This window comes from Anoplophora glabripennis, unplaced genomic scaffold (assembly GCF_000390285.2).
Source record: "Anoplophora glabripennis isolate ALB-LARVAE unplaced genomic scaffold, Agla_2.0 scaffold1095, whole genome shotgun sequence".
NCBI classification, from domain to species: domain Eukaryota; kingdom Metazoa; phylum Arthropoda; class Insecta; order Coleoptera; family Cerambycidae; genus Anoplophora; species Anoplophora glabripennis.
In genome coordinates, this window is record NW_019417170.1 from 52,690 (window position 1) to 70,151 (window position 17,462).

Genomic DNA, 17,462 nt, shown 5'->3' on the forward strand with positions numbered 1-17,462 from the left:
TTGTTTTAATGTATAGGAATATTTTATCAATTTCATCAAATATTCGTATAAAAATCGTCATTGCCACATAGTTTTGTACTCTATGTTTAGATTATTTCTATGCAAGGGATCTTCATGCTGGCGGGAATTTATCTAAAAAAAATCATTTATATATAAAACGCCACACGTGCAGATATATACATTCAAATAGCTGCAATAAAATATGCACCCGATTGAATTGTAACAGAATCACATCGGCGTTTTATGTTTTGAGATATGTCAATTATTGAAAATAAGAACTAGTAGTAGTTTACTGATTGTGTCTGCGAAATTGATTTTTTTGATAACACTGATACAGTAGAATCTCTATAATCCGGCACTTCACTACACCAGCATCCTACGTTATTTTTTCCGCGTTTCTTTACTATCCTTGAAGAATAGTTTATATAATTTAGTCTAGGAGCCAAATAGGGTTCCATGGCCATTCAGAGTACCACGGCTGCAAACACTAACCTATTCTTAAGTATTTTGACCTCCTGAATCCAAAAAACTTGGTCGCAAGGTTGAAAGTGGTAAGCTTAATTGTTATTAACAAATTAAATGTTTAAATGGCTGTAAAAAGTTTATTTTTATAGCTAGTACAATTTTTTAACCGTTAATAATTACGTTTTCTCATAACAAACATATACTTTTTTGAAAATTAAAAAAAGATTAACTTTAGCCAAAGTTATTGCAAATTTAGTGCAAACATCTTACATTTTCCGTCTCCGCGCGCATCTATTTTTAGTCCAGTCCACAGAGGCCGAAAAGTTACTGTTGGTGACATTTTCTTGATAACTCGGAAATAACTACACAGGAATACTTTAAATGATGAGTACAATAACAGGCTAATTTGCTGACAAAGTATTTTATCAGGAAAAAAAGTTATTAACAATTTAATCGTGAAACATTTTTTTTTTAATAGTTTTCTTTAAATAACTCAGCGGGATGACTTTGTACGAAAAAATGCTTAGGACATGATTTTGTTCATAATAAAAATAACTACAAAATGGCGGTGGTCCGATTACGAAATTTGCAATAACAAAGTCGTGAGATTGAAAAAAAGATTGAAAAAAGCCGAAAATCAGGAGAGCAAAACTTTTTCTTCTATAAGGTGTTATACATTCATCGGCATCTGAAACTCGAAACTTTGCCAAATTTGTTCGAAGCTTTGCTGACACTTGAAATTTGGTACACACATAGTGTAAATATGCAGAAACCAAAAGCAATTTGCAAAATTCAATTATCTTCATTTTTGCAGCTTTGGTAAGGTTTTATACGTCACCCTAGTTTTATACGTCACAGTTTCTTTCATTTTCTTGTACTATTAAAATTAACAGAGTTAGGGAAGCTAGAAGTTAAGGGAAGATTTCAGAAATTTAAAAAAATCATAACAAACAGAAAAATGAATGAATTTTGTAATTTTTTTTTCTGCTCTAAAAAGTGTAACTTTTATTTTCAGAGAAATAGATATATTTTTTAATTTTTAATAAGAAAGTTATAACAAAATCAAATTTTTAATCGTTAATTTTAATGATTTAACAAAACTAAAACAATGTTTTTTCTATACTATTCGATTGATTATTTAAAATACTGAAAAGTTGCCTTCGAATTTTTTTTTTACGTTGGTTTCTTAGACAGCTACAAATTTATTTACCTTTTTATCTTCTGAATTTTATTTAGCTCCTATGACACTGCAAAGACAAAGACAAAAAAATCACGTTCGCTTTGTCGCACCATGGTCGTGGACATAGTATGCCTATGACAAAGATAGATTATTTCGTTCGCTATTGTCAATGCGCGTGCGTTAGTAAACGTGTTTCTTTGAATTATTCTAAGCTATCCACTGTTAATTTCAAAAAGGTAAATATTAATGAGGACTAATATTTTTGTTGATTAAATTTTTTAAAAGCTCGATATTTTTACGCATTCTTGTCTATGTAAAACGTGTAAATTTATTTATTAATACTTGTAGACTTGTAGTTTGAATTGTATTAATAATAACATAGTGATAACAATAACAAATATATATCATATAATTTTTTGTCCAAAACATTAAGAAAACAAGAAAGTTTATTACAAGGAAACTATCCCAACCCCAACACTCCGATTTTCAAGATTTTTATATATGTTGTAGAACATAAAAGATTAAGAGACACGTATTTTTTTATCGGCAGAAAAACATTTTTACGGGGTGAAATACACCCTCAAAGTCCGACCCCAAAAGAGTTTTTTCTAAATATCTGGGATTTTAATCAATATTTTGAAATGAAACAAAATGGAAATTACTTATTATAAAAAACAAATATTTCGGAAGTGATTCCGTGTTTGGGGGTTGCTATCCTTATTTTTTATTTCAGAAAAACTATATTTTTTTTATAAAAAAATCATATTTACTCAAAGAGAGTTAAAAATATGAGTTATGTAAACAAATTGACAAAATTAATTTGATCTGTTTCGGGGTTTTCGTTAAAATTTCTTGTTTAAGGGGTGAACAACCCCTTAATGAGAAAAATGCCTGTACGATTAGAATTAACATTGTAAAATAAAAAAAATGCTTTTTCTCTAACCATACGAATAATTTTCTTGTAGCCTAAAACGGGTTTAAACGGATGCAAACTACCCCTCGTGTTCTCCCCCAAAAATAATATTTCCGTGATAACTCGGGTTCTAATCAATATTTTGGAATGAAACAAAATGGAAATTACTTATAAAAAAAACATGTTTCGCAAGTAATTCCGTGTTTGGGGGTTGCAACCCTTATTTTTGATTTCGGAAAAAATGTTTTTTTTGCACTTTTTTTATAAAAAATTTATATTTGCTCAAAAAAAAATTTTAAATATAATTTATGTAAACAAATTGACAAAATTAAGTTGACCTGTTTTTTATCGGCGGAAAAACATATTTACGGGGTGAAATACAGCCTTAAAGTATGCCCCCAAAACAATTTTTTTCTAAATGTCTGGGGTTCTAATCAATATTTTGAAATGAAACAAAATGGAAATTACTTATTATAAAAAAAGAAATATTTCGGAAGTGATTCGGTGTTAGGGGGTTGTTGCTATCCTTATTTTTTATTTCAGAAAAACTATATTTTTTTATAAAAAATTCATATTTACTCAAAAAGAGTTAAAAATATGATTTATGTAAACAAATTGACAATTAAATTGACCTGTTTCGGGGTTTTCGTTAAAATTTCTGTTTAGGGGGTGAACAACCCCTTAATGAGAAAAATGCCTGTACGATTAGAATTAACATTGTAAAATAAAAAAAAAATGCTTTTAGACTAAAACGGATTTAAACGGATGCAAACTACCCCTCGTGTTCACCACCAAAAATAATATTTCCGTGATAACTCGGGTTCTAATCAATATTTTGGAATGAAACAATATGGAAATTACTTCTTATTAAAAAAACATATGTTTCGCAAGTGATTCCGTGTTTGGGGGTTGCAACCCTTATTTTTTATTTCAGATAAAATGTTTTTTTTGCACTTTTTTAATAAAAAATTTATATTTGCTCAAAAAAAAATTTAAAAATATCATTTATTTAAACAAATTGACAAAATTAAGTTGACCTGTTTTTTATCGGCGGAAAAACATATTTACAGGGTGAAATACAGCCTCAAAGTATGCCCCCAAGACAGTTTTTTCTAAATGTCTGGGGTTCTAATCAATATTTTGAAATGAAACAAAATGGAAATTACTTATAAAAAACAAATATTTCGGAAGTGATTCCGTGTTTGGGGGTTGTTGCTATCCTTATTTTTTATTTCAGAAAAACTATATTTTTTTATAAAAAATTCATATTTACTCAGAGAGTTAAAAATATGATTTATGTATACAAATTGACAATTATATTGACTATATCTTGAATATATCTATTTCTCTGAAAAGAAGTTACATTTTTTAGAGCAGACTGAAAAAAAAATTACAAAATTCATTCATTTTTCTGTTATGATTTTTTTAAATTTTGAAATCTTCCCTTAACTTCTAGCCCCCTAACTCTGTTAATTTTAATAGTACAAGAAAAAGTCAAGAGGCCATTTTTATGTAGAATTGTATGCTTTACAACTTTTATGAAAAACATTTTTTTCTAGCCCTTACCCTTTTTGAGTTATCTTGAAAAACCCCTTTGTTTTATCTTTTTTCACCCTTGGCCGGGGGTTGAACAAAAAATTACTCTCACTTATTGTTATAATATACCTTAAACTAACTCATATCAAAAATTCAGCCAAGTTGACCAAAATTTTGATTGAAAGGCTTATTTAATTGGACTATACTTATATGTTTATGATGTTAATCTATTTATTAAACAAAAATTACAAACACCATTCAGCTTTGCAAGGAGATCCTACAAACTATTTGATCAATTTTGGAAAAGGTAAAATGTAGTTCATTGTAAATTTCATTGTCAAGGCATTAATAAAATTAGTCACATAACCGGTAGTTTAAATATTTAAAAATGTGATGTTTCATTTTATAGATTATTCAGAAACCACTATCAAAGCAAATAATAAAATAAACAATAGCAAATAAACCTAATAAAATGACAGAAGAATATTTAGTTAAAGTCGTAATGAAAGGTACCTGTAAGCAGCGCCGGATTAAGCCTCGGTGGGGCCTGGGGCTTGAAGGGAAGGGGTACTCTTAAACTTCCTTTATGAAGAAGCAAAAGTCCTTTTAAATTAATTAATTTAGTACCTATGCTATTTTCTTAATATTAAATTTTATATGTAATACAACATACATTTCCAATGAAAATATTTGTGCAGGTAAAAAATGACATTAGAACTTGTCATTAAGTATTTTTATTACCGTCTGTTTTTAATTTTTCCAATAGCATGTGGGGCCCGGGGCTACAGCCCCCCCTAGCCCCCTGGTTAATCCGGCGGTGCCTGTAAGAAGTTTGATGATGAGTACGGTCTTATCGCTATTCAAAATTCGCTTTAAGGGCCCCATATTCTTTAAATAGTGTTTTCCGCAAAGACAAATAATTTCAAACATTTAATAACTGAATAATCTAAAGCTTATCAAATAATAGGAATGTTATGTCATGCCATCTGGTTATTTTCAAAGACGCCGCAGGCCGCAGTAAAACGAATAAACAGGTGCAAAAAACAATCAAATCATCAAGGTTTTAGGTACTGAAATCTACGAAAATACTAACTTTTTTATATATAATTCCACATTCTTATATTCTTATAACATTTACTTGCTTAGTCCTACATATAAAATTGTTTACTTTTATTTATAAGTACGTGAAAATAATTCTTAAAATGTGGGGTTAGAATAACAGCAAACGCATGTTTTACAAACGCTTTTTTTTAGTTATTATTTTATTTGAGTAAATTTAAACGGTAACAATGAATAAACAAAACATCAAGGATTTTATTTTTGTGCTTACTTTTGTTCTACACGTTTTACTTTCAAAGATTTCAGTACCTAAAAACGCCAGAAATTTCACTATTTCTCGGCCGGGAATATGGCCACCTTAATAGAAGAGTTGCCTCCTACAAATGCGTCAATACAAATGCACATTTTAAGATGTATATAATTATACAGTTTTCAATCAGGTAAACTGTTAAATAGCCACGCTGCAAAGTTAGACCCACACATGTTCGGCTGGATAGATGATGGAGATATGCTTGCTCCAAAAATAATAAAAATATTGTTTCCTCCACCAGATGAACTTATCACTAATTGCACATGCAAAGTATGTTCTAGAACAGCGGTCGGCAACTGGTGGACCGCGGTCCAGATTCGGACCGCGGAAGGTAAAAAACTGGACCGCCAAAAATTTTTTGAAAGTATAATTACTAATTACTCAAATTATTTAAAACATATTTTTTGTAGATAACAATACGTTTGAGTGACATTCTTATCATTTTTTAATGGTTAGTAGATTAGTTAAGAAAACTGGCTTAAGACCGCAAATGTAATTTCTTCCATTGATTTTTAATACAAATATGCCTATCTATTGTATTTCATATTATTTTGGGAATTCAAATTAAAATAAAAAATTAGTAAGCAATACGAGTTTTTTTTTCTGGACCTCGCTAAAAATTTTCAAAAGTATCCGGACTCCACCTAAAATTACTTGCCGACCCCTGCTCTAGAAGATCATCTGTTTGTATGGCTGCCGAAATTAAATGTTGCTCATTTTGCTATTGCAAAAATGTCTATACCTAATGAGCCCATTATTAAAAAAGAAATAAATTAATTAAAATATTTAAACAATTGTTGTTATTATTTAAGTAAATCTTATAAATATCAGTAATTAAATCAATTGTTAATGCTTTTTTATTATTTAGTCTTTGTGACTTTTTAATAATAAAAGTATAACATTAGAGCTCTTGAACTCTGAACTTTCGATCGAGCGCGCGTATATCGCTCTCGACGTAGATCGCTCACGGGTTTTGATGAAGAAAAACTTTATAAGGCATGATATGTTTGTTAGGATGCGAGGAACAATATCCGGTAACTTTTTTTTGGCTTTTCATCGAAGTTGAATAAAAAAAGCCTTATAAACAAATATAACCAGCATTTTCCTTGAAATTTCACAACTTTCAAAGCTGCCATTAATTGTTAAATAAATTAATTAATAAATGGAACTTACCTATCTTGTAAAATAAAGTTCAAGCTTTAAAATGAGATGTCGTGCGTCTCAATTCGTCCAATAGAACCAGAGATATGGTAAAATTAGTTCGAGCGGAGACGCAAAATGTAATATATTTGCACTAAATTTGCAATAAGTTTGGTTAAAATTAATAATTTTTTAATTTTGAAAGAAGTATATGTTTGTTATGAGACAAATGTAACTATTAATGCATACAAAATTGTACTAGCTATAAAAATAAACTTTTTTCAGCCTTTTAAACAATTTGTTAATAACAATTAAACTGACCACTTTCAGGCTTTGCCACCAAGTTTTTTGGATTCAGGAGGTCAAAGTACTTAAGAATAGGTAAGTTACTTGCAGCCGTAGCACTCTCTGATTGGCCACGAAGCCCTATCTGGCTCTTAGACTAGTTATAGTTTAGTTGAAAAATTATTTTACAGAAACATAAAAACATTGCAATATACATATATGTATACACAACTGTAATATTTATGTATCTACGTACCAATCTCTTTGTTCATAAACAATTAAAAGTAACGTTATTTAATTTAATACTGTTTACATATACATTTTCCATTAATTCGAATTTTCCAGTACTCCGGCACTCTTAGCTCTTAGGTTTTTAATTGTGCCGGATTAGCGAGATTGTACTATACTCCAAATATATTTCTATTAGGTATATTGATAAACACCTTTTATTTCAGAGAGATCTAAGTTGTTTTTCATTTGCAAAGCTGTATTTTAATGTTGGTGACTATGAACAGACTTGTCGTTACGTCTCTTTATATTTAACTGGTAAATCAAAATCAGCCGAAGGATATGAACTGCTGGGGAAAGCATTAGAAAAATTAAGTAAAAAAGAAGCTGCACTTGAGGCTTATAGAACTAGCTTACAGCTTGATCCTAACCAAGACAATTTAGTTATAAAGGGTAAGTAAAGTATTATAAATAGTTGTATTCTTGAAAACGCATAATCTCATACATTAAGATAACAATGACACTATTCATTAGTTATTTTATGAGTTGTTTAAAAATTATCTAACTTAAAAGTGGTACTAACATAACATAAGTGCACATAATAGATAGATAATTAGGAAGTTTCCTTAGACAGAAAATGTAGAGTTCCATGTCACTTAGTAGTCATTAACTTAACTGAAAGTCGAAAAAATTATGTCAATCTCCAAAAATGACGGAAATATGTAATTTCTTAATTTCCCAAAGCTTGAGCGTCGTCACAATATCGTGTGACGTCATATATCAGGAAGGCTGAGCGAGCGCGGCAGACGGTCACTTGTGTTAAGCGCCCCACACACTTTCGGGCTTCGTGACAGTTATAACCGAACGTGATTACCCGGCCGGTTTCCCGAATCCTGCTAGGACACACACACTCGTTTTCTCTCCGAACTGTTTTAACTGTTCCGTTTTAGTAGTAAAATGGGGTCCAAGCGTATTTTGCGTTTACTTGGAATCACGGTACCACTTTTAAAAACGAAAAAATTGAAAAGACAGTGTTCTAGATAGGTCAAGGAGTGGTTGTTGCAGAGGAAAACAGTACAGCTTTAAAATCTATCCGATCTAATATCCAACACGCGGTCCAATCACGTACAGTACTCGGAGCACACACACTCTCAGGAAAGCAAACAGGCCGGTGAATCACGGCATCCGGTCCCAACGAAATTCAACTGGCACCTGATGTTATTCGGGATTACCCGTTCAGGATAATTTTATTCGGGATTGCACATACACTTCCATGTTTACCCATACGGTGTAGTCACGTTCGGTTATAACTGTCACGAAACCCGAAAGTGTGTGGGGCACTTTAGCCAGAGATTAGTGCATTCATTTTCATTAGTAGTATTAGTACATTTGACCGGCTTTGATTGCTTATTGTGGCAACGGCTATTTATTTTAATGCATTTGTGGATAAAATATATTCGTAACGATTCCAGCAACCCCCCTAAAGTTAATATTGAAATGATGAAACTTTCTGGCACACGGTGGGCAGGAAGCAACTTTAAATACGGGTGTGAAGTTATCCACATCCACATTTTCTAGTAGGACTAGAATAGATAAAGCCGTCGCCTCAAAAATTTTGTAAAAAAAATCATTGTTCCATTATAATGTTTTTATTTTAGCATAAATCGATAGCAAATGAGTAATTATAAAGGGTAACGATTACAGATTCATTCGTCATCCCGTACGGGGGGATGAAATGGGGTGAATTTCATAAAAAAAATCATTGCTTCGTTATAGCGTGCCTTCGAGTTTTAATTTCACCATAGATCGACTGTCTTCGAGTTTTCATTTCACCATAGATCGACAGGAAATAAAAAATTACACTATGTAACAGTCTCACATTCATTTGTCAGCCCCTCACATTCATTTTTGTCAGCCCGTACGGGGGGATGAAATGGGGTGAATTTCATATAAAAAATTAATTGCTATGGGGTGAATTTCATATAAAAAATTAATTTCTTCGTTACAACGTGTCTTCGAGTTTTCACTTCACCATAGATCGACAGGAAATAAAAAATTACACTTTGTAACAGTCTCACATTCATTTGTCAGCCCGTACGGGGGATGAAATGGGGCGAATTTCATAAAAAAAAATAATTTCTTCGTTATAACGTGTCTTCGAGTTTTCATTTCACCATAGATCGACAGGAAATAAAAAATTACACTAGTTAACAGTGTTACATTCATTTGTCAGCCCGTATGGGGGGATGAAATGGGGTGAATTTCATAAAAAAATTAATTGCTTCGTTATAACGTGTCTTCGAGTTTTCATTTTAGCATAGATCGACAGGAAATACAAAATTACACTGATTAACAGTGTCACATTCATTTGTCAGCCCGTGCGGGGGGATGAAATGGGGTGAATTTCATAAAAAAAAATAATTGCTTCGTTATACCGTGTCATCGAGTTTTCATTTCACCATAGATCAACAGGATATAAAAAATAACACTATCTAACAGTCTGACATTCATTTGTCAGCCCGTACGGGGGATGAAATGGGGTGAATTTCATAAAAAAAATTAATTTCTTCGTTATAACGTGTCATCGAGTTTTCATTTCTCCATAGATCGACGGGAAATAAAAAATTACATTAATTAATAGTGTCACATTTATTTGTCAGCACGTCAGGGGGGATGAAATGGGGTGAATTTCATAAAAAAAAATTAATTTCTTCGTTACGTGTCTTCGAGTATTCATTTCAACATAGATCGACAGGAAATAAAAAATTACACTAGTTCGAACTCGAACACACGATATAACGAAGCAATTAATTTTTTTATGAAATTCATCCCATTTCATCCCCCCGTACGGGCTGACAAATGAATGTGAGACTGTTACAAAGTGTAATTTTTTATTTCCTGTCGATCTATGGTGAAATGAAAACTCGAAGACACGTTATAACGAAGAAATTATTTTTTTTATGAAATTCACCCCATTTCATCCCCCGTACGGGCTGACAAATGAATGTGACCCTGTTAATTAGTGTAATTTTTTATTTTCTGTCGATCTATGGAGAAATGAAAACTCGAAGACACGTTGTAACGAAGCAATTAATTTTTTTTATGAAATTCACCCCATTTCATCCCCCGTACGGGCTTACAAATGAATGTGAGACTGTTAGATAGTGTAATTTTTTATTTCCTGTCGATCTATGGTAAAATTTAAACTCGATGACACGTTATAACGAAGTAATTAATTTCTTTTATGAAATTCACCCCATTTCATCCCCCCGTACGGGCTGACAAATGAATGTAACACTGTTAACTAGTGTAATTTTTTATTTCCTGTCGATCTATGCTAAAATGAAAACTCGATGACACGTTATAACGAAGTAATTAATTTCTTTTATGAAATTCACCCCATTTCATCCCCCGTACGGGCTGACAAATGAATGTGAGACTGTTAGATAGTGTAATTTTTTATTTCATGTCGATCTATGGTGAAATTAAAACTCGAAGGCACGTTATAACGAAGCAATGATTTTTTTTATGAAATTCACCCCATTTCATCCCCCCGTACGGGATGACGAATGAATCTGTAATCGTTACCCTTTATAATTACTCATTTGCTATCGATTTATGCTAAAATAAAAACATTATAATGGAACAATGATTTTTTTTACAAAATTTTTGAGGCGACGGCTTTATCTATTCTAGTCCTACTAGAAAATGTGGATGTGGATAACTTCACACCCGTATTTAAAGTTGCTTCCTGCCCACCGTGTGCCAGAAAGTTTCATCATTTCAATATTAACTTTAGGGGGGTTGCTGGAATCGTTACGAATATATTTTATCCACAAATGCATTAAAATAAATAGCCGTTGCCACAATAAGCAATCAAAGCCGGTCAAATGTACTAATACTACTAATGAAAATGAATGCACTAATCTCTGGCTAAAGTGCCCCACACACTTTCGGGTTTCGTGACAGTTATAACCGAACGTGACTACACCGTATGGGTAAACATGGAAGTGTATGTGCAATCCCGAATAAAATTATCCTGAACGGGTAATCCCGAATAACATCAGGTGCCAGTTGAATTTCGTTGGGACCGGATGCCGTGATTCACCGGCCTGTTTGCTTTCCTGAGAGTGTGTGTGCTCCGAGTACTGTACGTGATTGGACCGCGTGTTGGATATTAGATCGGATAGATTTTAAAGCTGTACTGTTTTCCTCTGCAACAACCACTCCTTGACCCATCTAGAACGCTGTCTTTTCAACTTTTTCGTTTTTAAAAGTGGTACCGTGATTCCAAGTAAACGCAAAATACGCTTGGACGCCATTTTACTACTAAAACGGAACAGTTAAAACAGTTCGGAGAGAAAACGAGTGTGTGTGTCCTAGCAGGATTCGGGAAACCGGCCGGGTAATCACGTTCGGTTATAACTGTCACGAAGCNAAGTGTTATACAAATAATTATTTAATATATCAACATCAAGAACAGTATTTGCACTACTACAATTGCCAGCAAAATAGTTATTAATTTCTTCAACATTACTTAAAGCCGCTGGCACTTGAGGGGTTGATTTATTATAAATATTCAAATTTCTAAACTTTCTCCACATATTTTTACTACTAGTTGTGCGTATTTTAAATTCAAGATAAGCCTTTTTTTCCCTCTTAATTGCATGATTGACTTCATTTCTTAAGAATTTATAATAATCAAAATGTTGCATATTTTTTGTCCTTTTATACTTCGTGAGAGCTTTATCACGTAAAGTCATCATCAGTTTGATAATGTCAGTTAACCATGGTGCTCTCCTTTTAGTAATTCTTACAGTTTTGATAGGAGCATGTATATCGAATAAACTCTGAATGAGCCTATTTAAGGTATTAATTTTTTCATCTATCGTATTCATTACAAGGATTTGATCAAAATCTGTTATGTAAACATGATTATTAAAATTCTGAATGCTAAAATGTTTGTAGTCTCTGTAGGTGTAAAAAAAAGATTGAAATTTTGGCTTTGTATTACCAAAAGTGCAGTATGTTAGCCAGTGTCCACCAATATGTGTACAGTCCTTTACACCAGTATTTTTAATGTCCAAATGTGAAGAACATATAATTAAATCAATTAGTTTTGTTGCGTTCAAATTAGTAGGTTCACTAATTATTTGTTTAAGGTCAACTGAATTTAATATATTATTTAATAATTTTGTAGCAGAAGAATTGATTTCTAACACATCAATATTAAAATCACCAGCACACAACATATATTCATATTTAGGAGCAATAGAAGCAAGAACATTTTCAAATCCTGAAAGAAAATTAATAGTTGAAAAATTAGGCGGTTTGTATACAGTACCTAGAGCAATAGATTTGTTGTTCATTTTTAAGGATACCCATATCTGCTCCGTTCCCTGAGTGTCCAAATTAGTTATTAAATTTGACTGAAATGAATCCTTAATATAAATTGCCACACCTCCACCCCTACGCTGCAGTCTGTCCTCGCGATAAAGCTTATATCCTGCAAGCAATACACTGCTATCAACAATATTATGATTTAACCATGTTTCTGTGACAGATATTATATCGAATTTAGCATATACTACTTCTTTAAAATCTGCAAAACTAGTCATTAGCGAGCCCACATTGATATGACAAAACTTTACTGACATCATTAAAATATCCTATGAAAACTAGAACAAACTAGTACCTATATAAACTAAATATAAATATAGACGGGTAAAATTTAAGATAAAATTATATTATTAAACAAGAATTTGACAATTATTAAATATGACAGCACACAAATACAATAACAACCAACATTGTGGAATGAACCAAACCGACAATACTCAATACACCAACTATTTATTATTTAATTATTCATTTTCATATCATAAAGAAAATACACTAACTAACAAAATGATATAAATGTGTAGTATATTAATGTATATGAAATCAATTAAAAAGTAAACAAAACAAAAGATAATGCTTTAAAAAGCACAGATGTTTCTCAAACCGTCAAAATCCATGTTATTCTAGATCATTTGAAACAAGCAATTGTGCTCTTGAACAACGATGGTTTAGGAGTATGGTCTGAACAAGCTGGGGAATTGATTCACAGAGAGTTTGTTAAATTTTGGGAAAGATTTAAAATAAATTTGATCAAAGAAAATTTTTCCCAAAACGATAAAAGAAGCAGTAGCTGCTTTTTCATCTCAGCACATCTAAAATTACATTTGAGATTATACTATACCATATAATTTTTTAACATTTATTTTTTCTTCTGTATTATTCTAAAACTTTAAATATTAAAAAATGATAAAAATTAAAAGAAATAAAAAAATAAAAAATGAAAAAATAACAAAAGAAAAAAGAGGTGCAATGTAAGTTACTCCCACGTGGTGCCCCTTGAAAACTTGTAAAATCGGCTAAAAACTTACTTGCAAGGATAATATGTCCGAGACGTCCAGAGACGCCTGTGAATGAGTGGCCCCTCACACACAATGACATGCCTAGCTTTATATTCTTTGAATATTTTATACTAAATAGATATAATGTATATATTTTTTCATAGTTTCATAGTTTTTTTCATTATTTATTCAAAATTTGGCATAAAAAATGTTTTTAATTCTTAAATATTGTATATATCATAAATTCTTGCTATAAAAAACGAAAAATTTGAATATCTAATAAACAGGAGCAGCTAGGATTTCAATTCAAACTGATTTTGAATCTATTTTCAAGTACAAATACATCGCTGCTTTCAGTTTTTGTCGTCATTTTTATGCGATTTAAAGTTGCTTCCTGCCCACCGTGGGCAGTCAAAGGACCCCGCACAAACCTTATGGGTTTGAGTTCCCGGTCGATTCGTCTGAATTGTTGATATGTTGTACTTGACAACTTGACACTCTCCTGATCACAAGTGTTCTTAGGCCCAAAGTCTTGAAATGAACTGTTCGAGATATCAAGTACACAGATGTATCAAAAAATTGCATATTTCCATGAACCTAAACATGAAAACGAGCACTTGAAAATAATTATTATCCATTTTTTTATTATTTATTGGATTTAGATCGATTTGTGAGTATTCAAAACATACAGGCTGTTACAAATTCGCTTCTCACTACAGGGATCTCGAAAACGGTAAGAGATACAAACATTACAAACTTACCAGCTTAAATGGGGGCTCAGTTCAATCAAGGGGACCAACATTATGCCTCTAAAAAATCAAGGCTAACATGATTAGTTTTCGACATATTTGAAAAAAAAAACGATATTTTGGAAATCCGTTTTTGTTTCATTTCGGCCTTGTTTGAGGTGACATTGAAAAAAGAACACTTTCTCATGGCCACTTTCTGCCCTCTATCGAATGGCATACGTAATCAATTTTTATATGTAACGTTTCGTCTCTCCAGGACCATCATCAACTTAATTTTTTTTAAATACGGCCCTAGAAATTTTATTACATTTTTTGCAAGCCTTCATGACCCCCTATAAAGGCCGAACCAGATTAAGACGTTTTGTCTCGAAAAATTCATCTACAGAGTTTTCGTTCCAAATTTATCTAAATTTTAAAATTAGACTTCTTTGTTTATTGAATTATCGGACACTGTAAGTGTCTTTAGACCCTGTCAAATCCATCTAGTTATTTAAACTATTACCACCCCGCATTAAAATAAAAAATATTTGAGTTTTATTCCCATGTCCATAGTTATTTCTAGGCTTCTCGAGTACTCAAAATTCAAACAAATTCTGATCTATTTTTTTCACAGTTGCGGTTACAGATATAATAAATTCCGATAATATTACGCTAATCTTCATTTTCAACCTTTGCCAAAATGAAAATGTTTTTGAACATTTACTGAAATATAGAATAATATTCAGTTGGCGTTTTGGTTGTTCATATGCATTTTAAGAATTAATTTTGTCATAATAAAATTAAAATTGAAATAATGTTTTAATTTTGACGCAACAACTTATTGAGTTTGTTTGACATGTTGTAATAGTTAATAATAATAAATGTTTTGTTGTTATGTGTGGTAACAATAAAACTTATTTCGGGGTAGAAATGATTCGAATAATTTCCCACGCATGCTCTTAGCCGTATAGAATGATTTACAAAAAAACAGGTGGATAATCTCATAACAACCTGAGATATAAATGTTTTAGTTTTTCTACCCCTATTTTAGGGATATTTCAGAATAAAAGTGCCTTGAGGATTTCTACATACAGGGTGTGCCATTCCCGTGGCCAATATCAGATACATCAGATCATACTTAAATCAGAGGTGTCCGGGACGGTGCACCGTCCCGGACACCTCTGATTTAAGTATGATCTGATGTATCTGATATTGGCCACGGGAATGGCACACCCTGTATGTAGAAATCCTCAAGGCACTTTTATGGTTATAGGTACTAACGGAGTATAAGGTGGCCGGCCCGTTCACCAGATTTGATCCCAGTGCATTTTTATCTATGAGGTCATTTAAAAAAAACACCATATCAGAACCCTATAGAAGACATGGCAGATTTGCATAATAAAATTTATGCAGTTATGGCGGCTTTAGATCGTAACACTTTGTTAAAAGCCTGTAATGTCGAACTAACGAGAAGACTAACATTGTGTATTAATGATGAAGTCGTAATTTTGAACATTTATTATAATCTTTGTTTTCACTTACTTCAGTAACTACATCTACACCTCCGTTATTATCTTAAATACTTTCTGTTATTTTTTCTATAGTCGATCATTTGTTTTTTTATATTTTATTGTTTGTTAGTTAGTATGTGGTGTGAATAAGTCCATTTATACCAATATTTTAAAAGAATATTCTGTCTCAGTGTGATTTAAATAAAATAATAGATTTTCCTGTTACATCGTACATTGCATCTTGAAGTCGACATGTCTCGAAAACAAGTAAATATTGGGAAAAACTTTATATTACAAAAATTACTTAAAATTTAATGATCTTTTAGATGGACCGCATTTCCACGTTACAGGAATCAATTTTTTAATATCGCTACACCATCTATACAGAAAGATTTGAACTAACAATTCTAACTGCAACTTGAAGATATTCGAGGGACCTAACAACCTTAATTTCCGGAATTAAAATAAATTTCTTCATTTCGGAGATATTGGCAGCGGGAGTGTAAAATGGCACACCCTGTATATGCTCTTAGCCGTATAGAATGATTTATGACAAAAAAGAAGTGTAGATAATCTCGTAATAACCCGAGATACAAATATTTTAGTTTTTGAACCCTTATTTTGGGGGTGTTTCGGAGGTGGAGTACTGAGTTCAATTCCACATACATATTATGAATACTCAAATTTATCCAAACCGGATAAATAATACAAGAATGGATAATAATAATTTTCAAAAGTACTTGTTTCCATTTTCAGTTTTTTTATTTATTTATACTGCATATATACAGACAAAGGGACAGTCCAATTACATGTATACAGTTGAGAAATGTTAGCTAATATAAAAACCAATTAAAAATAATGTATAAACAACCAGACACACGCAAAATACAATGTAAAAGAGAACAAAGAAAGCAAACAAAAAAATGTCAATTAAAATGTACATAAAACACCCAATCGTATATGTATCATAAGTATGAGAGTAGCTTAGTCCGACTAATATTAAAAATATCAGTATCGTAAGTTCTTAACAAATTATTCATCGTACACAGACACTGTTCTAGGGGTGAATTAATATTAAATATTTTAAAAACTCTGTATCTAGTTCGCATTCTCATATCGGGTACATTAATATTAATAGATGCCAACAAATCTGGAACAACAATCTGACTATGTAAAATATTATAAGCGAATAAAATCTGAGCCTTTTCCCTTCTCCTATCCAAAGAGGTTACACCAAACTCTGCTTGTTGATGTTCATATGATACCATGAACGGGTACACTCCATACTCTTTAACATATATTGACCTTAAAAGCTTCTTCTGTATTTTCTCTATTGTGTCCTTGTTACTGTTAGCTTGTGGGTTCCAAATCACACTGCAATACTCCAATTTTGATCTTACAAATGTATTGAATAGCCTTATAACCGTGTTAGATTTAAACTCTTGGCTAGTCATAAGATCAAAACCGAGCTTCCTGTAACATTCAGCTGTTAAACTTGTAATATGTTCATTAAATTTAAAATTTTTGCTAAAAATTACACCTAGGTCCCTGATTCTATTCAGGGGCTCTATCTCAATACTATTCACCATATACACGGTGTCCCGAAATTCATGCAACAAAATTTTGTCATAGATTCTTAAGACAAATTTAGGGGACCCGTATTTTTTCTTTTTGCCAACTGGCTCTTTCGGAGTTACAGTCCCCTGAAA

At 31.8% G+C, this 17,462-nt stretch overlaps 1 protein-coding gene across 2 annotated transcripts in view; it reads left to right on the forward strand.

Moving 5' to 3' along the window:
- Positions 1 to 17,462, forward strand: part of LOC108913783 (E3 SUMO-protein ligase RanBP2) — a 35,876-nt gene that overhangs the window by 208 nt on the left and 18,206 nt on the right. For both annotated transcript variants that reach the window (XM_023455997.1, XM_023455996.1), the window contains exon 2: positions 7,344 to 7,569. In XM_023455997.1, the coding sequence (XP_023311765.1) occupies positions 7,344 to 7,569 (226 nt within the window). The remainder of the gene's footprint in view (positions 1 to 7,343; positions 7,570 to 17,462) is intronic.